Genomic DNA, 22730 nt, shown 5'->3' on the forward strand with positions numbered 1-22730 from the left:
GCTTCGGTGATCTTGAACCTTTCAAATCTTCGTTCGTGTGGGTCAGGGAGAACAACTAAAGGAGGAGGACGAAGTGAAACCAAGCTAGTCCATAATGAAGACATATGTCATTCACTTTGATTGTGGAATAGGCTTTCTCTTTCAACAGGAACACTTTTTCCTTAGGATTCGGGAAGACCATAGTTAGAATCACTCATCTACAAAACAGGAGAAAATTCAAGTTAGTTGATAGAATCCTTAATAAAATACCCAAATGACATATTAAGGTTAGGATCCAACACAACATCCTACAATATGGAAGAGGGATGCCATAATCCAATGTTAGAACTGCTGTCATACACGATTTAAACAAATAAAAGTATAAGATAAGTTGCTCTGTTGCATTAACAGGTAGTACAAGTAAGCAGGGTCGAATCCTCAGGGACACGTACTAATGTTTACACCTCTTTCGCAAGGTGTGAGCTAATTCTTGATGAATGCAATAAAAATAAAAAGGGGGGGTTGATTTTGAAAATTAAACTAATAGAGATTGAAAATGACAAGAAAATGACTAAATTTAAAGTGATGAAAATTCAAATGAGAGAAAGCGATTTCAGTTTTGCGGTGACACCCCTAATCATATAATTAATCTTCAACACCATAATTGATTATGCACTTGTTTAAAATGGTACTAAAGTTCATTAACAAGCTCTAATGACCTTCGTTACAAAAACTGTTTAATCAAAATAAGTTCTTTAAATTAAACCTAAATTTTTACTGAATTAACCAAACAAGCTCTTGATTAACAAAGAAAAGTTGCATTAGACATAGTGTAATTCCCAGTAAAGTTCAATACCTCTCATAAGCTCGGAGACATTAAAACTTGTTTGATCAATTCATATCAGACTTAACCCTAATCTAAGAATTAATCTAATGCTTGTCACTTTTTACTAATTAGTCCAGACAATTACGGATCTAAATAATTAGATGACTAGAATAATTTTCAATCAATTTAAGTGGCCAACAAAAACTGAAATCAAGATCAGACATTCAATTAACACATAATTGATCAAACTAAACAGTAATCATAGTCAAACACAGTGCTTAATGATTAATCATACGAAAAGGTTATGTCTTGCGAAACTGAAATCTGAGATTTCAGCCAGATATGGCTAAAAACATATTACAAACAATGGAAATAAAGTCTAAACGATACATCTTACTAATCTACGAATGAAAATAGAATCGTCTCCTCTAAATCTGCGTTCTTCACTTGGAAACCTCTGAAAATTGCCTCTAAATCACCAGGAATCGCTAATTAGGTTACTGGAAGGTTATCCGGCTATATTTATACATCTAGCTATTAAAACACCGTACCTGCGATCGCAAGGGGTATACCTTCGATCGCATGTATCACCCAAAAGTGATTCACTAGATTTTTTAATGAAGTACGTTGCTATTTCGACGCAAATTAACCAACCTGCGATCACAAGGACTGTACATGCGATCGCAAGTATCTTTTTTCCTCTACTGATAATTTTTTTGGGTTGACAAATCCTCGGAGGCAACCTGCGATCAAATCTGCGATCGCTAGGACATACCTGCGATCGCAAGGATACAAGTTACGATCGCAAGTTGCTTCTTTTAGCTCTTATGATCATCATTCCTCCTTCCAACCAGTTCTTGAGCATTTCCCGGTATCCTTCCTTGGTCAAGACTCCAATTAAGCTCTTAAGCATCCATGAATGCATCCCGAACTTACGCAATCATCCATGTGCTCCAAAGGGTCCTGAAAATTCATAACAAATGTGAGCAGTACGGTAATTCTTCAAAATAATCATGACACACGAAATACATAAGAATAATTGGCAATTAATTAACTTATTATAGTGAAATGCGTAGGAAATTGTGCTAGAAGATGCATATAAAATGCATCTAACAAACCTCCCCAAGCTTACACCTTACTTGCCCTCAAGTAAGGAAACGATAACTTTGGAAACATAATTGTGGCTAGAGGCAATAGCGGAACAACCTAGACACACGTTAACTAAAACAAGAACTTAACTAACAAGAACTACCAAAGCTAAACATAAAACATGCATGCAAAGATGAAGAAAATGAATAATGACTAATATGGTATGCAAATAAAAAACAAACAACTAAAATGAAACAAGCTTCTTTTTTTTTTAATTTTTTTTTCCTTTACGATCAGACTTTACATCGATACTGGGCTCCAATCACTAACACCAAAACAACCATCCTGCTATCTTTCGTGTATCATAGACTCCCAAGGTAAGGAAGGCCACAAAACGATGTAACATAATAATCCAACTCTAGTTTTATTTAAAGTTTGCACCTTAATTAGTTTTATGAGCGAAAATAACATAGTCCGGATCTCATGTCCTTAAGACTAGATGGCCAAGAATCAGAATCGACACATCCGTAAGAACCCGCATGACCAAATCAACTTTCGCCGAAGCAGCAAGGGCCAACCCTCGTAGGAGCCCGAGCTCTATGCTTTCACCTTTTCGAGAGCCACAAGTATCATATCGCACAGTTATTTATTCGCTAGATGTAACTTTGGAACGACTTCTAACTTGATTGAACTTTGATTTCTTCAATCTTTTTTTTTTGTATTTTTTTTTATTTTTGAAATTTCTTGAGGTTTCTTCAATTCAGCGCTTGAAATTCTTTCATTTCGGTACTAGATATAACGTTGTACCCTTTCTTCATTTTGACTGTGTGGATCCGGTACTTAAGCTCTCTGTTACCGCGAGGGTAACGCATGTCAACAAATAGGGCCATGTTCTGTGGGTCCAGAGTTGCCGATAAAGATTCTTTTTAAATATTAATAAGCAAATCATCCTAGAGCTGTTATTACCGCCCAAAAAACGTTTTAGTATGCTATTTTTTTTATTATCTAAGGCCGGGGTCTCGAATCACGGTGTGTTGGGTCCCTGGTTATGACAGCTGATTCTACACTTCTAATAACAATCATGTCGCTTCGGATTTTTTTCATTTTCAATTTTCAGTATCCCACTTCATGGAGCTACCGTATGTAAAGATCGTCATCATCTCGTAATTTTTTTTAACACTGAATAATAATAATAATAATAATAATAATAATAATAATAATAATAAACTAGGAAGAAATAAGATGACAATTAAAAGAAACATAAACGAAAATCCTTTTTTTTAATTTTTTTTAAGCTTTTCTAAATTTTCTTTTTTTTTTTAATTAAAAACTTTTTACAAAAAGATAGGAAATCCCCTCCCTAAGCTTAAAATTAAGCAGTGTCCTCAATGCTTAGGGAGGAGCGGAAAACGACTACCCGGACGGGGGAGCATAGCGACGGAAGAACTGGTCGCGAAAATCGTCGAAATCGTCACGCAGACCTAAGAGCTTCTCACAATAGTTGGTAACCTGAGTGCTATACATAGGATGAAGAGTAACTCAACAAGTTGTTCATACAACTCGGCGAGTCAAGGCAAACATGAGTATCAGTTGATGATGAACTCGACGAGTTATTCATACAACTCGACGAGTCGGATGAGGATTCAGTTGGTGTTCTTTAAGAAGGAAAACTCGTCGAGTCATCACCTAACTTGACGAGTAGAGACGGGTATGAGGTCTAATGGAAGGATAGGGACTCGGCGAGTCAGGTCAACTAGAAGTTGACTTTGACTTTGACTTGACTTGGTTGAGGGTAAAATGGTCATTTTACCCTATGTATAGAGATCAGTTTCTAACTGACTGGTTGTACGGTTTGTAGCCGGAGGATTTCCGGAGCAGCAGTGGACGGAGGTTTCCCGCACTGATTATTAGCAGCTACTTGTATGAGGTGAGTTACCTTCTAGTAGGGGTGGGTCTAAGGCCACAATGCCGGCCCACCAATGAGGAGTATCTAGAAGATAATTGTCTTTGTGATAATTTATCTTGGTCTGGTATGTGTTTGGTTGTGAGTATGTCTTTATGATATGTTACTTGATAGGGATAGTATCCCTGATGGTAGTCCTTAGGACCAAGGGGTAGGTCAGTACCCGGTTATGCCTGACTGCATGCTTATATCTTGTTATTGTATGCTAGTGGTAGGTGGTGGAATAGTCCCTAGTTACCGGTTGAAAGATACTGATGACGATTACCGGTTAAAAGATATGAATGATGATTACCGGTTGAAAGATACCGATGACGATTACCGGTTGAAAGATACCGATGACGATTACCGGTTGAAAGATACCGATGGTATTGTCGGTTGAAAGATACCGATGGTATTGTATGGTATGTGGTACGATGGGGGAACTCACTATGCTTTGTGCTTACGGTTTCAGTTTTTGGTTTCAGGTACCTCTTCATCTAAGGGGAAAGAGTCGGCAGCGTAGCATGGCATCACACACACATCTGATTTTCCGCACGGTGTTTTCTGGGATTGTACTCTGATATGTTATTTGCTTATGTTGTGGGTTTGAAACATGATACTTGATTTTATGAGATGACGTGTTCATTCAACATTTTCTAGTGAATGTTTTATGAACAACTTAATTAAAAATGAAAATTTTTGGACTTAAATTTTGGGATGTTAAAAGTTGGTATCAGAGCCCTGGTTTGAGGGATTCAGACACGCCCTCGGGGGTGTCTGGACTCAAACTAAGGGGCTAAAAGATTTTTACAAAAAAAATGGTTTTCTAAAAATCTAAACGAAAGGATTTTACGAAAGACAAGGTGTGTGATGCATGCGACCGGCCGGGCTCAAGTAAGTTTTCCCCAAGATACCCATACATGTTATGTTATGCTCTATGGATTTGATTCAAAATTGCATGCTAGAATAGGACTAAGGATCTAGGAAGATGCCTTGTGTGCCTGATATATGATTCTGATAATTGCATGCTAGTTAGGGCTAAGGATCTAGGAGGATGCCTTATATGCCTATTGTATGAGTTGTATGCTAGGACTGTTTAGTCAGCAGTAGGATAGCCTGTATAGTTTATGCCTGGTTTGGTTACTCGATGCACGAATGCTGCTTGCTTTGTGCTATGGGGGTTCTGGCTATTTCCAACTAACTAAGGAGTGGAAATGTAACAGTACCTGCAAGTTAGTTACGTGGAAATGGTAGGGGCTCCTGGTGCAGCTGATGGCGGAGGGTAGGTTGGAGAGTGCCCTAGAGAAGCCTTGGATGATGTTAGTGGAAAGGGTATCGGTAAAGGGACTTGGGGAAGTCGAAGCAATCCTTGAGGAAAGCACGGGTAGATATGGAAGGTAGTATGGGCCCGTACTACTGAAAGCAGAGGACCCGTACTCGAACCAAGGAGGGTCTAGATGAAACCGGGAACCTTGGAGAGTGTGTTAGATCTCTCGAGTATATGTATGATCTTGACTTTTATGCGTATGTTTTCAGTATGGTGACCAAACGACTTGGAGCAGGAGGTTTCGGATCAGGATCAGGATCAGGCTCGGGTTCGGGATCCGAGCAGGTTGATCACGGGCTACGTGAGTTCATCGCGTCTGAGATCACGAGAGGCATCCTTGATTCGACCCCTATCATCTTTAGGTCGATCAAGGAGGGGATTGTTGAGTTGATGGAGGATCGCCTCCGATCATTTAGGAGTGATATGGCGTCTAGCCAGGTGGGTACACGCACACTGTCCTTTAAGGACTTTCGTGGAAGTGGTGCGCCGGATTTCCATGGGGTAAAAGACCCCATTGCTGCTAAGAGATGGATCGCAAACATCGAGTATGCGCAGCTAACGAGCTTCTGCCCAGAGGGGTCAAAGGTGAGATATGCAGCAGTAAGCTTGCGAGACAGGGCTAGAGATTGGTGGGAGTCTATTGGTGACTCATTGGGAGCCTTGGCTGTTGAGGCTATGACTTAGTCGGACATTGTGACCAGATTCAGGGTGGAGTTTGCGCCAACTGTGGAGCTTCAACGGCTGGCCAGGGAGTTTTTGGAAATGAGGCAGACTACGGAGACTGTGGCAGAGATCACCACCAAGTTCCGGGAGAGGGCATTGCTGGTGCCCCAGTATGCGGGTGATGAGGATATGAGGAGGACCCGCTACCATGACATGCTACGAGTTGACATTCGGGAGCATGTTAGTTTTTCAGCTTGCCCTACCTTGGATTCCATGATTTCCAGGGCTAGGGAGAGGGAGATTGATCTGGAGCACATCCAGAAGAGGAAGGCAGTAGAGGGGCTGACGACTGGCGCTTCGGGGAAGAAGCCTACAGGATCTGATGGTAGGCCGAAAGGCCAGGCAGGACGGGACCGCTGTGGGAAATGCGGTCGGTCACACGAGGGAGCTTGTCGCACTGGGCCGGGTTCGGGCTGCTATAAGTATGGCAAGGTAGGGCATTTTGGCAGGGATTGTACTGCCCCCGCCCCTGCGGTACAGATGAAAAACCTTATTTGCTTCCATTGCAATCAGAGGGGCCACAAAAGGGCCAATTTCCCGAGATTGACAGCAGCGTCAGCAGCAGTGCTAGCGGCGAAGCCAGTCTCAGCGACGGCGCGAGTTACAGATGGCCGCAACGTCAAGTCAGAGGCTCCAGTGGTGCGGAGCCGAGCATTTCAGCTGACAGTTGAGGAGACACGCGCTGCACCTAATGTTGTGACGGGTATGATTCTTTCCCTCTGATCTTTTTTTTTTTGTGATTGTGTTATTGATATGTGCTCTTTTTAGGATTGTTCCATGTGAACGGCATCCCAGTTCTGGTGTTGTTTGATTCAGGTGCTACCCGATCATTTGTTTCTCTTGCGCTTAGCTAGAAGTTTTCTAAGTCTTCGGACATGTTGGACTGCCCTCTAGAGGTCGAGACTACGGACGACCGGTCAGTGCGAGCATCTGAGGTCTTCCGGGATTGTGTGCTGAGGTTATTTGAGGAGCGCTACTTGGTAGACTAGGTTCCCATTCCATTGCGTGGGACCAAGGTGATTATAGGCATGGAGTGGCTCAACCCTAATGGGGTAGTGATCGACTACGCACAACAGTTGGTGCGGGTCAGGACCCCAAGTGGGGGAGAGCTGGTGATTCAAGGCGAGAGGCCACATCGAGGACCAGCTTTATGTTCAACAGCGAGAGCTAGGAGTTACCTCCAGCAGGGTTGTGCTAGTTATGTCACGTATGTTATGGATACCCGGGAGATGGGTAGGGCGTCGGTGGACGATGTACCTGTGGTACGGGAGTTCGCAGACGTATTCCCCGAGGAGTTGCATGGGATACCTCCGGAACGACAGGTGGAATTCAAGATCGACCTAGTCCCTGGTGCGGCTCCGATAGCCAAGGCACTGTATCGGTTGGCTCCTCCTGAGATGCAGGAGTTATCTACACAGCTGTAGGAGCTGTTAGAAAAGGGTTTCATTAGACCGAGCAGTTCACCCTGGGGAGCCCCGATTATGTTTGTGAGGAAGAAGGACAGGTCGCATCGGATGTGTATAGATTATCAGGAGCTGAACAAGGTAACGGTGAAGAACCGCTACCCACTCCCGAGGACTGATGACCTCTTTGACCAGATGCAGGGAGCATCTTGGTTCTCCAAGATTGACTTGCGTTTAGGGTATCATCAGACGATGGTCAGAGAGGAGGATGTGCAGAAGACTGCGTTTCGGACGCGTTATGCACACTATGAGTTTGTGGTGATGCCCTTCGGGCTCACCAATGCTCCTGTCGCATTCATGGACCTCATGAACCGCGTATGTAGACTGATGTTAGACCGGTCTATGATAGTGTTTATCGACGATTTCTTGGTTTACTCCAAGACGCGAGAGCAACATGAGGATTATCTGTGGGAGGTTCTGGAGACTTTGAGGAGGGAGAACTTGTATGCTATGTTCTCCAAGTGAGATTTCTGGTTGCGCGAGGTGTAGTTTCTTGGGCACCTAGTCAACAAGAATGGGATTTCAGTAGATCCGGCCAAAGTGGAGGTCGTGATGAGTTGGGAGGTTCCGAGGTCTCCATCTGAGATTCGGAGCTTTCTAGGATTGCCAGCCTACTATCAGAGATTCATTTAGGACTTCTCCAAGAGAGCAGTTCCGCTCACCCGACTGACTAAGAAGTCGGTGGTGTATCGCTGGGGGCCTGAGCAGCAGGCTGCATTCGAGGCATTGAGACAGAGATTGTGCAAGGCGCCAAATTTTGCCCTGCTAGAGGGCACGGTACTAATGCAGAGGGGGCATGTTATCGCCTATGTATTGAGGCAGTTGAAGCCTCATGAGGCGAACTACCCGATGCATGATTTGGAGTTGGGGGCTGTCATTTTCGCCATCAAGATTTCGTGTCATTACCTCTATGGGGTTCGTTGTATGATTTACACAGACCACAAAAGTTTAAGGTATCTCATGGATCAGCCAAATCTGAATATGAGACAGCATCGGTGGCTTGATGTGGTAAAGGATTATGATTGTGAGATCCTTTACCATCCGGGGAAGGCCAATGTCGTGGCCGATGCGCTTAGCCGCAAGGCAGCGCCGATCAGGGATATCTGTCTGAGAATGACAGTGGTGACTCCGCTTCTGGAACGGATCCGGGAGGCTCAGCGGGAGGATATGAAGGAGGAACATCGGAAGAGTGAGCGAATTGTGGGACATGTTTCCTCTTTTGAATATGATAGCCGAGGGTTATTGACTCTTCACCGTAGGGTGTGGGTCCCTTATCATGGAGGCGTGCGCCAGGTCCTGATGGAGGAGGCGCACAAATCCCGATTCTCCATTCATCCCTGGGCGGTGAAGATGTATATGGATCTTCGTCTGGACTATTCATGGCCCTACGTGAAGCGGGATGTGGCATGGTACGTGGAGTGGTGCTTGACCTGCAGGAAGGTCAAGGCTGAGCATCAGAGACCACACGGTAAGATGCAGCCGTTGGATATTCCGCTGTGGAAATAGGAAGATATCACGATGGATTTTATCACCAAGCTTCCCAGGACTGCGCGGGGACTGGATTCGATCTGGGTCATTGTCGATCGATTGACCAAGGGCGCCCACTTTATCTCAATTCAAGAGAGAATCTCAGCCGAGAAATTGGCCGATATCTATATCCGGGAGGTGGTGGCGCTTTTCAGACAGAGATGTGCGGTTTACTTCCAGGTTTTGGAAGAAGTTTCATGACGAGTTGGGTACTCGTTTGCATTTTAGCACCGCTTTTCATCCGCAGACGGATGGCCAGAGTGAGCAGACCATCGAGACTCTGGAGGACATGCTGCGGGCATGTGTGTTAGACTTCGGAGGTAGCTAGGATACCTACCTTCCGTTGGCGGAGTTCTCATATAATAATAGCTATCATGCGAGCATCGACCGTCCTCCCTTCGAGATGTTGTATGGGAGGAGGTGCAGGACCCCGATATGTTGGGGCGAGGTTGGCCAGAGAGTCATGGGGAGCACCGAAGTAGTGCTCAAGACGACAGAGAAGATTCAGCAGGTCCGGAGCAGGCTTCAGATTGCTCAGAGTCGGCAAAAAAGTTACGCCGATAAGCGTCGATCAGAACTGGAGTTCCAGTTTGGAGACATGGTCCTCCTGAAAGAGTCGCCTTGGAAAGGCGTCATTTGATTCAGGAAGCAGGGCAAGTTGGGTCCAAGGTATATTGGACCGTTCAGGGTTATAGCCCGGGTGGGCAAGGTGGCATATAGGCTGGATTTGCCAGCCGAACTCAGTCAGATCCACATCACTTTCCATGTCTCTCAGCTGCGGAAGTTCCTAGTGGACGATACAGCGGTGGTACCCTTGGAGGACATACAGGTTGATGGCAGCCTAAATTACATTAAGCAGCCTATACTGATCCTTGACCGGAAGTCGAAGGATCTAAGGAACAAAAGAGTAGAACTCGTGAAGTGCAATGGTAGCACCGAAAAGGGTCGGAGTGGACTTGGGAGCCGGTGGATGAGATGATGGAGCACTACCCCGAGTTGTTTCAGGATCGAGCGGCAAACTTTGAGGATGAAGTCTAAAATAAGTAGGGGAGATTTGTAGCACCTGGTTCTTGGTACGTATTATGTTATTAAATCTTCATTTATTTTTGCATTTTAGCCTTGGACTCGACGAGTCGAAGGACTGACTTGCTGAGTAAAAGCAGGATGAGACGCAGAGTTTAAGTTGCGGACTCAGCGAGTCGGGTCCCGGACTCGGCAAGTAGCCGCTGTTTGGAGAAAAACCCTAATTCAGGGGTTTGCACCCTTTTTAAACGACCTTATGTAGCCTCCTTTCCCCCTTTATGCTCCCAAACAATTCTTATAGCAAACCCTAGCCGTTTTTGAGGAAATCCAAGGCTTTCGAGTGATTCTTGTGAGTTTTTGACCTCAAGGAAGAAGGAAGAGCATAGGAGGATCAAGAGGAGACTGAAGGAGTCGAGTTTGGTTCACCATTTGCAGTCTACAGAAGGTATAAAGTCTGAACCTTGCTCATTCATTTGTTAGATCCCTCTTTAGGGTGATTTAGGGCTTTTATAAGCCATTTTTGGTGGCCAGCCATGTTTGCAAACATGGTTGGGGGTTTGAGCTTCTAGGTCATGTCATTATTGGAGTCACAAGTCAGATATGGGATGCTTTTGCACTCAAGCAAGACCCAATGCAACAAAAGAACCATTTTAGACCTTTTTAAGCTCAAAAGTACCATGCATGCACGTGATGTTTGTAACTTTACGTGCTAGATCGAGTTTAGGGGCCTGGATCTATCCTTTGGTTAAGTGTTGTACATCAGAAATCAAAGTTTTTAGGAGGGGATGTGACCAACTCGGCGAGTCCAAGGGTTTTGGTCCCATATCAATGAGGGTCATAAGGACGAGATGAGCGTGGAGGGGTTTCAGGGAGTCCCGGTGAGTGACCCAACGTTTTGGACTAAGCAAATTGTTCTGGAAATTCATGGTACTCGGCGAGTGCATGAACGGAATCGGTGAGTCCAAGACAATCTTCATAGAACTCGGCGAGTTGTTCATCAACTCGGCGTGTCGAGGACATAACGTGTTCATAGGATGAAGAGTAACTCGACAAGTTGTTCATACAACTCGGCGAGTCAAGGCAGGACATGAGTATTAGTTGATGATGAACTCGATGAGTTGTTCATACAACTCGGCGAGTCGGATAAGGATTCAATTGGTGTTCTTTTAGAAGGAAAACTCATCGAGTCATCGCCTAACTCGACGAGTAGAGACAGGTATGAGGTCTAATGGAAGGATAGGGACTCGGCAAGTTGGTGAGCCAACTCGGCGAGTCAGGTCAACTAGAAGTTGACTTTGACTATGAATTGACTTGGTTGAGGGTAAAATGGTCATTTTACGCTAAGTGTAGAGATCAGTTTCTAACTGAGTGGTTGTGGGGTTTGTAGCCAGAGGATTTCCGGAGCAGCAGCAGACGGAGGTTTCCCGCACTGATTATCAACTGCTACTTGTATGAGGTGAGTTACCTTCCAGTAGGGGTGGGTCTAAGGCCACAATGCCGGCCCACAAATGAGGAGTATCTACAACATAATTGTCTTTGTGATAATTTATCTTGGTTTGGTATGCATTTGGTTGTGAGTTATATCTGTATGATATGTTACTTGATAGGGATAGTCTCCCTGATGGTGATCCTTAGGACCAAGGGGTAGGTCAGTACTCGGATATGCCTGACTGTGTGCTTATATCTTGCTATTTTATGCTAGTGGTAGGGGTGGAATAGTCCCCAGTTATCAGTTGAAAGATACCGATGACGATTACCGGTTGAAAGACACCGATGACGATTACCGGTTGAAAGGTACCGATGACGATTAGCGGTTGAAAGATACCGATGGCGATTACCGATTGAAAGATACCGATGGTATTGTATGGTATGTGGTATGATGGGGGAACTCACTAAGCTTTGTGCTTACACTTTTACTTTTTGGTTTCAGGTACCTATTCATCTAAGGGGAAAGAGACGGCAGCGTAGCATGGGATCACACACACATCTGATTTTCCGCACGGTGTTTTCTGGGATTGTACTCTGATATGTTATTTGCTTATGTTGTGGGTTTGAAACATGATACTTGATTTTATGAGATGATGTGTTGATTCAACATTTTCTAGTGAATGTTTTATGAACAACTTAATTATAAATGAAATTTTTCGGACTTAAATTTTGGGATGTTACAGAAACACAAACCTGTGACCACAAGGGGAGGACCTGCGATCGCAGGTTAGTCAAATGTAGCCATTGGCACGCATATCGAGGTTCTAACGGTTGGAAATGAAAGGAAAAATGATACCTGTGATCACAAGGGCTGTACCTGCGATCGCAGGTTTTGAGAAAATTGCTTCAATTTTTTGTTTTACCAGTTAAAATAAAAAAACTGTGAAAATTTGTATACCTGCGATCGCAATGGCAGATCCTGCGATCACAGGTTTGTTATTTACGTGAAAGTTTGTCCCAAAAAATAATGATGAAGTGTTGCGACCCTAATCTGCATAACCTGCGATCGCAAAGACTTGACTTGCGGTCCCAGGTTCTGCCAAAACCTTATTTTGCAACTTTTTACAAAATCTCTATGTTCCTTTGAATTTTTAAAACACGATTTGGTTAAAAAGAAGTGCCCTAAGAATTTAAAAACACACAAAAATTAAAAACAAGTTGCAGAACTATAATCAAAACAAATGCTCGGGTTGCCTCCCGGCAAGCTGCCCGTTTTTTTACTGTCGTTGGCTCGACATTGTTACTTGGTTCTCTTAGTTGCGGTAAGTCGGGACCTCGACTACCTCCACTTCCTCATTTTGTGACTTGGAACCCTTCGTAAAATGGTTTGAGACGATGGCCATTCACCTTAAAGATTTTTCCTGTTTGTTCACTCTTAATTTCTATAGCACCATGATCAAACACGTTAGTAACAACAGAAGGCCCCACCCAACGAGACCTCAATTTACCAGAAATAAGTTTGAAACGAGAATGGTATAAGAGTACCTTTTCACCGGTAGTAAATACCTTTCGCGAGATCATCTTATCGTGAAACGCTTTCGTCTTCGACTTATAGATTGCCTCCTTCTCGTAAGCATCATTCATGATTTCTTCTAACTCTTGAATATCCAATCTTCTTTTCTTACCAGCCTCATTCATGCTCATATTCAGATTCTTGACAGCCCAATATGCTCAATGCTCCAATTCAACCGGCAATTGACAAGGTTTGTCAAAAACTAATTGATATGGTGACATACCGATAGAAGTCTTGTATGTTGTCCGGTGAGCCCATAACGCATCGTCCAATCGAATACTCCAATCTTTCTTGACCGGATTGATGGTTCTCTCTATAATACCCTTGAGATGTATGTTTGAAGCTTTAGCCTGTCCATTGGTTTGCGGGTGATATGCTATGGATACACGATGTGTGACACCATATTTCTTGAGGACAGCTTTGAGGGTGCGGTTGCAGAAATGCATGCCCCGATCACTGATAATGGCTTTTGCTGTCCCAAACCTAGCAAATATATTTGTCTTGAAAAAATCAACCAAAACCTTGGCATCATCGGTTCGTGTAGCTTTTGCCTCGACCCATTTGGACACGTAATCCACAGCAAGTAAAATATACACAAACCCGAAAGAAGGCGGAAACGGACCCATGAAATCTATATCCTAAATGTCAAAGATTTCACATATTAAGATTGGAGTAAGTGGCATCTGATTACGAGATGTCAAAGACTCAGTCATTTGACATCTTTCACAAGGTTTGCAAAATAGTAAGGAGTCACGAAAAATATGAGGCCGATAAAGACCGCTGTCCATGACCTCGTGTGCGGTTCGTTGCGGACCATAATGCCCTCCAAAAGCTTCTGAATGGCAGAAATTTAAGATTGACTTGACTTCATCTTGAGGTACACATCGTCTAATCACCTGATCATCATAGTGCTTCCATAAATACGGCTCGTCCCAAATATATCTTTTCGCCTCCTTCTTGATTTTTTCTTTCTGGGCTCGGGTGAGATCTGAAGGGAGTTCTCTAGTGACCAAATAGTTCACAATATCAGCAAACCAAGGAGGTTTCTGAACAGCGAATAGATGCTCATCAGGAAATGTTTTACGGATCGGTATCGGGTCTTCAGGTGGGGTGAGTCGGCTCAAGTTATCAGCTACCGATTTTTCATGTAGCAGCAAAATCCATCTAATCAACCTTGGCTTTGAGTCCTTTTTGGAAAGAAGGTAACGAATGACTGCGTGATCCGAAAAGATTATGACTTTTGTGCCTAACAAATACTGTCTGAATTTTTCCAGTGCAAAAACAATTAACAACAACTCTTTTTCAGTGGTGGAGTAGTTTGCTTGCGTGCTGTCCAAAGTCTTTAATGCATAATATATGACGTGGGGGACCCGGTCATTTTTCTGTCCTAGAATAGCTCTAACAGCAGTGTTACTGCCATCACACATTATCTCAAATGATAAACTCCAATCTGGGGGCTGAATGATGGGGGCAGAAGTAAGAAGATTTTTCAGCACATCAAAAGCTTTCTTGTAATCATCATTGAAGTCGAACTCAACATCTTTCTGCAATAACTGGCACATGGGAACTGATATCTTTGAAAAGTCTTTTATAAATCTCCTGTAAAACCATGCATGGCCAAGAAAGGAACGCACTTCCCGAACATTCTTCGGGTAGTGTAAGCTCTTTATAACATCTATTTTTGCTTTATCCACTTCCAAACCTCTTTTTGAAGCAATATGTCCTAGAATCATACCTTGGTCAACCATAAAGTGACATTTTTCAAAATTTAAGACCAGGTCTGTTTCTATACATCTTTGTAAAATTTTTGTGAGCTTTGTTAGACAAATATCAAACGAGTCTCCACGGACGGAAAAATCATCCATGAAGACTTCTATTGTGTTTTCGACATACTCAGAAAATATACTAACCATACACCTTTGAAATATCCTTTATAAATATTTTAAATAGCATGTATATAATATATATTAATTGATTTATTAATATACATGCTTGCATTGCGGTTCGGTTTTGGTGGACTTGTTTTTTGGATAAAAACTGCATCGTATCGTTGACCTTCGGTTTTTGCAAAAATTAAATCCGCACCATTGGTTTTTGCATCGGTTTCAGTTTTTCGGTTGCAGTTTATTGCGGTTTTACCTATTTTTCTTTAGTCAGTTTGGTTTTTGCTCACCCCTAACAAATGGCATGCGCCTATACGTGAATGTCCCAAAAGGGTAGGTGAAGGTCGTTTTCTCCTGGTCTTCTGGAGCAACTGGAATCTGATGGAAACCTAAAAATCCATCTAAGAAGCAGTAATGGGATTTCCCAGCAAGTCTCTCTAGCATCTACTCTATGAATGGGAGAGGAAAATGATCCTTCCAGGTGGCTGCGTTTAATTTTCTGTAGTCAATACACACGCGCCATCCATTCTGAACCCGAGTCGGAACCAGCTCTCCTTTTTTGTTCTCTACCACTGTCACTCCAGCCTTCTTAGGAACCACTTGAACTGGGCTGACCCACTTGCTATCAGAAATTGGGCATATCATCCCAGCATCCAGTAGCTTCATAACTTCTTTTTTAACCACCTCCATCATTGGGGGGTTTAATCTGCGTTGGGCTTCTCATGATGGTTTATCATACTCTTCCATCAGAATTTTGTGCATGAATAGAGATGGGCTAAGTCCTTTGATGTCTGCAATAGTCCATCCAATTGCGCTTTTATACTCCTTCAGAATTCTAATCAGCTCTAACTCTTCTTTTTTCTGACAGCTTGTTGGATATAATAGTTGGTAATGTTTCTTTTTCTCCAAGATATGTGTATCTCAGATGTTCTGGAAGTGTCTTCAGCTCCAAGATGGGGGCTTGCACTATAGAAGGATAAAGCTTGGAGCTAGAAATTGGTAATTTAAGAGTTTGGGTACCATACCTCAACTTTCTCTACTGGTCCATATGAGCTGCCATTTCTTGAATTTCTCTATCAACCACATAATTTTATGATATAACCTGAGCTGCATTAATAGACAAGTTTCTGTGGAGCGCTAGTGCTAGTGACTCACGGTTAGCAATCTCAAAATATTCTACAGTTAGTGGTTCAATTACATCAATAAAATTAAGGGCTGAAACATTATCAGGATAACACATGGCATCATAAATATTGAAGTTGATAAATTCACCATCAAATTCCATTGAAAGGGTACCATCATAAACATCTATTTTAGTTCTCGCAGTTTTTAGAAATGGTTTCCCCAAAAGAATGGAACCTGAGTTTGGTGAGTCGTCATCTCCCATATCCAAAACATAGAAATCAGCTGGCAATATGAGTTCATTCACGTGAACCAAAATGTCTTCCAACACACCTTTTGCGTGCACCAGAGAACGATTAGCTAACTAAATGATAACCCATGTTCTTTTTAAAGGCCCTACTCCGATAGTTCTAAAAAGTGAGTATGGCAACACATTTATAGAAGCTCCTAAGTCCAACATAGCTCGCGGAACTGAAAGGTTCCCCAACCTGCAATGAATAGTAAATACTCCTGGATCCTTACACTTTAGGGGTAAATTTTTTTGTAAAACGGCTGAAACGTTCTCGCTTATTATGACTATTTTGTTGCCTTTGAATTTTCTTTCTAAAGTACACAACTCTTTTAAAAATTTAGCATATCTGGGTGGTTGTTTAATTGCATCTAGGTGGGGAATATTTACCTCAACCTTTCTGAAGAAATCAATAATCTCTTTATCTTCCTTTTCTTTTTTCGTTTTTTTCAGTCTTGAGGGAAAAGGAGGAGGGGTGATTTTCACTTCAACTTCAGCAGGTCTATCCTTTTTCTGCACCTCTTTAGTTGCCTCAGATTCATGGTCAACCACAATCTCTTCTTCCTCATCTTCTTTCTGATCTGGTCCTTTATATTTTTTACCACTTTTGAGGGTGACAGCACAAGCATTGTGCTTCGGGTTCTTCTCAGTCTGAGATGGGAATTTTCCTTGGGTTTATGCTTCTAGTTTGCTCATGGAGTTCACGAGTTGTGATACCTATTGTTCCAGATTTTTGATGCTAGACTTTGTTTCATTCTAGATAGCTTGGGTACTGGTTGCAAGACTTTTGACTATGTCTTCCAAAGACATGCAGGAACTACTAGCTTGTGACTGAACAGGTGGTTGCTGAAAATTGCTTTGGTGTTGATTCTGCTGAAAAGATTGTTGAAATCCAGGTGGAGCTTAGTATTGGTTTCTTTGTTGAAAGTTTGGTTAGGGTCTTGGCTGGAAATTATTATTTTGAGGCCCTCCCCAAGCTTGGTTATTGCGATGTCGATGAAATGGCCTTTGTTGAAATCCTCCCATAGCATGCACAACTTCCGTATCTTCTTGAAGTAATGGACACATATCAGTTGGATGACCTTTGGTTCGATATCCTTTTCTTTTGTCAACCAAAGGACAACTTTAGTCAATTCTGAAATCTGGGATTCTAAGTGGGCGTTGCTCATCTCTTTGACTCCTCTCTGATGGTCTGGGTACCACTATTCCTCAGTTCCTGAATGTTTTGATTCATTGGCCAGCTTCTCTATTAATGCCCTGATCTCTGTTGGTCTCATGACTGAAAGTGACCCTCCAATAGATGCATTTATTAGTCGCCTCTCCATAGGTATCAATCCTTCGCAAAAACACTGATACAACTGATAATCACTAATGGCATGTTGTGGGCATCAGACTAACCACTTCTTGAATAATTCCCAATAAGTATGGAGAGCTTCTCTTTTGCCTTGCTTTATACCCAAAATCTCCCTGCGTAGATTTGACACTTTCGCCTCGGGAAAATATTTTTCCAAGAAGAGTTTGGCAAGTTCATTCCAGCTTGTTATTGAACCAGATGGAAGGTCATACAACCACTCCTTAGCTGCATCTTGAACAGAAAAAGGAAACGCCCTTAGTTTGATATGGTCTTCAGTAACTCCATGGGGTTTCATTCCAGAGGAGACAACATGGAATTCTTTGAGAAATTTATGAGGATCTTCATTCTCAAGGCCTCAAAACGGGGGCAACAGATGGATTAAACCGGATTTGAGCTCAAAGTTTCGAGCTTCTGGAAAGGTGACACACAAGGGCTGTTGGGTAACCTCTTGTGTTGCCCACTCACGGAGAGTGTTTTCAGCTTCGTCTCCGTTTTCGCTCATGATGTATTCTTATTCGGTTTCAGAAGAATCTGTGAGTCCGGGTTTGTCTGAAGATGATGAAGAGTAAGTTTTGAACGGGCTGTTAACGAGTGAGGTAGGTGGTGCTTTTGGGAAAGGTTGAAATGGATGTTCCGGTTCATTCCACAAGGGAGTGCCTTGTGGTATGGGTGAGGTTAAGGTTCCTGTTTGTTTCTCTCGAAGTTTTGCCTCCTTCTTAAGCTTCCGAGCAGTCTTCTCAATCTCTGGATCAAAAATTAGATTATCCGTACGTGAAGATCTTGGCATAAAACTATTAGTGTTTTAACGTGCCCCCGACAACGGCGCGAATTTGTTAGAACCATTGTCATACACGATTTAAAAAATAAAATAAAAGTATAACATAAACTTCTCTATTGCATTAATAGTTAGTACAAGTAAGCAGGATCGAATCCTCAGGGACACGTACTAATGTTTACACCTCTTTGTGGAATGTGTGAGCTAATTCTTGATGAATGCGATAAACATAAAAAGGGGGGTTTGATTTTGAAAATTAAACTAACAGAGATTGAAAAAGACAAGAAAATGATTAAATTTAAAGTGATGAAAATTCAAATGAGAGAAAGCAATTTCAGTTTCGCGGTGATACTGTGACATCCCCTAATTTCTCGGCCAGAAAAGACCGATTTAATTTATGCTTTTTAAAATCAAATCAGAGAAATCTTTATAAAAGATGTTGCGGAATTGGTCCCCAAAACTAAATAAGATAAAAGTTTGTCAAAACCTTTCTTTAAGAAATATATCATTTCCTTTTATATCAAAACCTCGGGATGTCATGTTCCGATACAGATCAAAAGCATAAACAAGACATTATAAGCCTTACGACAGTTATTTGTTACTACTGGCCTACAATCCAAAATTCACTCATCATCATCATCCGACTATGCTCGGGGTCCTCTACCTGTAATATAAACAGCTGAGTGGGTCAGGCTTGGAAGCCTGGTGAGCATATAGGGTTTTCAACCCACAATACATAAATTTATTATGTTTAAACATCAATCAATCAACCAAATTACCCCAAACCCCATTATTTTATTTATTTCTTAAGGGTTTACCCTAAGAATCAACTATCACTCCTTCCTAAGGATTCATCCGAAGGAATAGACACAAAGTCACCTCGTGACCAGGGTTTATACAACAGGCACTAATTCCACAGCTGCCAAGGTTTATTCAACATGTGCTAAGTCCATAATTCTCATTTATCGACAATATTATATACATGTATTCTCTCCTGCAATACATGTCAATGGGTTTTTAGAGTATAGCAAATAAACATATAGTTCATTACACCTACAGGTTGTGGGCCTGCTAGTGTTCCATAGACTGTCTACAATAGTCCATGGTTGTCATCCATACTCTGCTGAATGACTGGGGCCAACAATTTGGGTAAGTGATTCTCTCAAATTTTCACCACATGCCCTCAACTCATGATCAATATTATTGATCATCTCCTTTATCCAACTCACCTTTCATCATACCCACTGTTTCATCTACCCATGTTTTACCCAACATTTTTCGAATTATTTAAAAACATGTATAAATCATTCCTTCCGCACCCATCTCAAATAAACAAACAATATATATATTCACACATCAAGTATTTTATGTAAAATACTTCATATCTATGTGTAAGGTGAAAGTAACTACACACTCACTTAATTTAATGAAAACCGGACAGCAATTCGTTTCCTAAAATGATCGTTTCTAATAAAACCGGAAGTTTTATTGAGAAACCGGGCTTTATAAAAGTCGGGCTTCGAAACCGAAAAGGCAAATTTACGGGCTTCACGGGCACTTCGTTGCGTATTCCGGGGCTTATAATCGATACCGGGGCTTTGCGGGATTCTAAGATGAAGAAAATATGAAGAGAGGGGCTAAATATGGCAAAACTCCAAAAGTAGCTGAGAGCCTTCGCAGGTACCCTTCTTTTTATAGGGTCCGAAGTCCTAATCCAACGGCTGAGAAGCTTCTGATCCGACGGCTAAGTGGCTTCGCAGGGGGGTGGCTCGCACGAGGGTGGCATGTGCGAAGGGTTGCTGGCTTCTTGTGATTGGTCCGAGGCATGTGTCCGATGCGCAGGTGGTCAGCATGTGCGAGGGTCTCGGTGGTACTCGCTGATTGGACCGCGGAGTCGTATCACACTTGCGAGGCTCAGAGCTAGGTGCGAGGTTCGGTCCATATGCGAGCCTCGGATTGGACCTCCCTTTGGTCAAATCAGAATCCGACACGTGGCTTCGCATGACTCAGTAGCTTCGGTGACTCGGCAGCTTGGTGACTCAGCAGGACACGTGGCACTTTTTCAGCGAGGGCGACGTGGCAACTCGTGACTATGTGAATTTTCTTGATTTTCGCGCCAAAACTTCTAAAATCCAGAACTTTCGCATACGAGCTCCGTGTTTGACGTTCTTTATATGCACGCGTAGCTAAAATTACGCTCTACAACTTCCGTTTGGACTTCGTCGGCTAATTTTGACTTTAAACTTTATATTATTATTTTTAACAGACCGGGACAGGAAATCCGTTAAAAAATCATACTTCTTCATCCGACGTCCGTTTACGTCAGACTTTTTACCATTGTGCTCCTAATGACGAGTTCAATTCTCGTTTACGTTGTGTCGGCTAAAAATCACTCGATCTGAAATTCGAGTTTTTAGTTGTCTACTGCTTAGCTGAAACTTCGAAAAATCATAACTTCCTCATACGAAATCAGATTTGGGCGTTCTTTTTATCGAACTTCTCGGTTTAACGAATACTACGACTTTTGTTTAGATTACTAAGGCTAAAAAGTAGTTTATCAAAAACTCACTTTTTACGACATTCGGCACCGTGCCGGTTTTGTCGCGAAAATTCGACAGGTCATAACTTCTTCGTTATAACTCGGATTTCGGCATTCTTTATATCCCCGAAATCCATGTTTCGACCACTACAACTTTATGTAAAGATATCGGGCTTATCTCACTTTAATTTTGACGCTTATTTTTATTTTTAATTAATTAAACCCTAATAATTAAGCATAAAACACATAATTCACATAAAATTCACATAATTCCTTTTCATTTCTTCTAAATGAGTTACAAAGGTTAACCAAGACCATTATGTCAATATTAATGCCTAGCCTGGAAACACGAGTGTTACAACTCTCTCCCCCTTAGGATAATTCCGTCCCCAGAATCACACAACGACAAACAAGTACGGGTAGCGACTCACTATGTCATTCTCCGTTTCCCAGGTGGGATCTGACCCATTTATATGTTTCCAACGTACAGGCACTAAATCGACTATCAACTTCTTAGTCTTATGGTTAACGATTGCCTCAGGTTCACCAAATAACCTTATGTTCTCATCCAACCTTAATTCAGAAATGGAATTTATGTCGGGCACACCTCCCATGAACTTTTTCAAATAACACACATGAAAGGTGTTATGAATACTCTCTAGTTCTTCCGGTAATTCTAGCTTGTAAGATTGATTCCGGATTCTCTGAAGAACTTTAAAAGGTCCAATAAACCTTGGACTCAACTTTCCCCTCCAACTTCGAATGATATCGGTTGTCTTTTCTTGTCAGCATAGCTCTTTTGAGCAGCTAACATCTTTTTCCCTAATCACTTACAACTTTTTGGCAATCTAATGGACTATTTTAAGTCCCATAAACTGCTTTTCCTCAGCTTCCAGCCAACATGATGGCATCTGACACTATTTCCCATGCAAAGCATGATAAGGTACCATCTTGACACTTGAGTGGAAACTATTATTATAGGTGAATTCTACTAAAGGTAAGTGTTCATCCCAGTTACCTTGAAATTCTAGGGTACATGCTCTCAGCATATCCTCCAACGTTTGAATCGTTCATTCACTCTGACCATCGGTTTGCGGATGGAAAGTTGTATTCAAACACAACTTGATACCTAATTCCTCTTATAGACTCCTCCAAAACCTTGAGGTAAAACGGCTGTCACGATCGGATACAATGGTTAACGAAACACCGTGAAGCCTTACACTTTCCTTCACAAAAGAATTCGCAAGTTTATCCATAGACCATTTCTCGTTGGCTGCTATGAAATGCGCACTCTTAGTAAAGTGATCAACGACCACCCAAATCATGTCGTGACCGTTCCTTGTTCTGGGCAATTTAGTCACAGAATCCATAGTGATATCTTCCTATTTACCCATGGGTACAGGTAAAGGTTCTAAGCTCCCATACGTTTTCTGATGTTGTGCCTTAACCCTGGCACAAGTTACACACTCAGCCACATACTTTAGCAACTTCGAGCTTCATCGTCGGCTACCAGTAATAGGGTTTTAGATCTCTATACATTTTCGTATTGCCGGGATGAATTGAGTATATGGTCTTGTGAGCTTCTTCCATCAGAAGACCTCTTATTCCTCCCATCCTGGGTACCCAAATCCTATCTTTGAATACCTCCATTCCTTGACCGTTTGTACCAAACACCAACGTTTTACTCAAACGTTCCACCTTTCTGTCATTTTTCTCTAAAGCTTCCTCTTGAGCTTTCTTTATACTTTTCACAATTGTCAAGATAACTTTAATTCTTAACGCTCTCGGCCCTTTTCTTTTCAAGACTTACCTTCCGACTGAGAGTATCAGCAACAACATTTGCTTTACCAGGGTGGTAAAGTATCTCA

General features: G+C 42.2%; 1 protein-coding gene across 1 annotated transcript; it reads right to left on the bottom strand.

The window, feature by feature from the left end:
- Positions 1–12680: 12680 nt before the first annotated feature.
- On the bottom strand, positions 12681–13031 carry LOC111899607 (uncharacterized). The gene has a single exon (XM_023895441.1). The coding sequence runs from the start codon at positions 13029–13031 to the stop codon at positions 12681–12683; it is 351 nt and encodes a 116-aa protein (XP_023751209.1).
- Positions 13032–22730: the final 9699 nt, after the last annotated feature.

Source organism: Lactuca sativa, chromosome 1 (assembly GCF_002870075.4).
Source record: "Lactuca sativa cultivar Salinas chromosome 1, Lsat_Salinas_v11, whole genome shotgun sequence".
In the NCBI taxonomy this organism is placed as follows: Eukaryota; Viridiplantae; Streptophyta; class Magnoliopsida; order Asterales; family Asteraceae; genus Lactuca; species Lactuca sativa.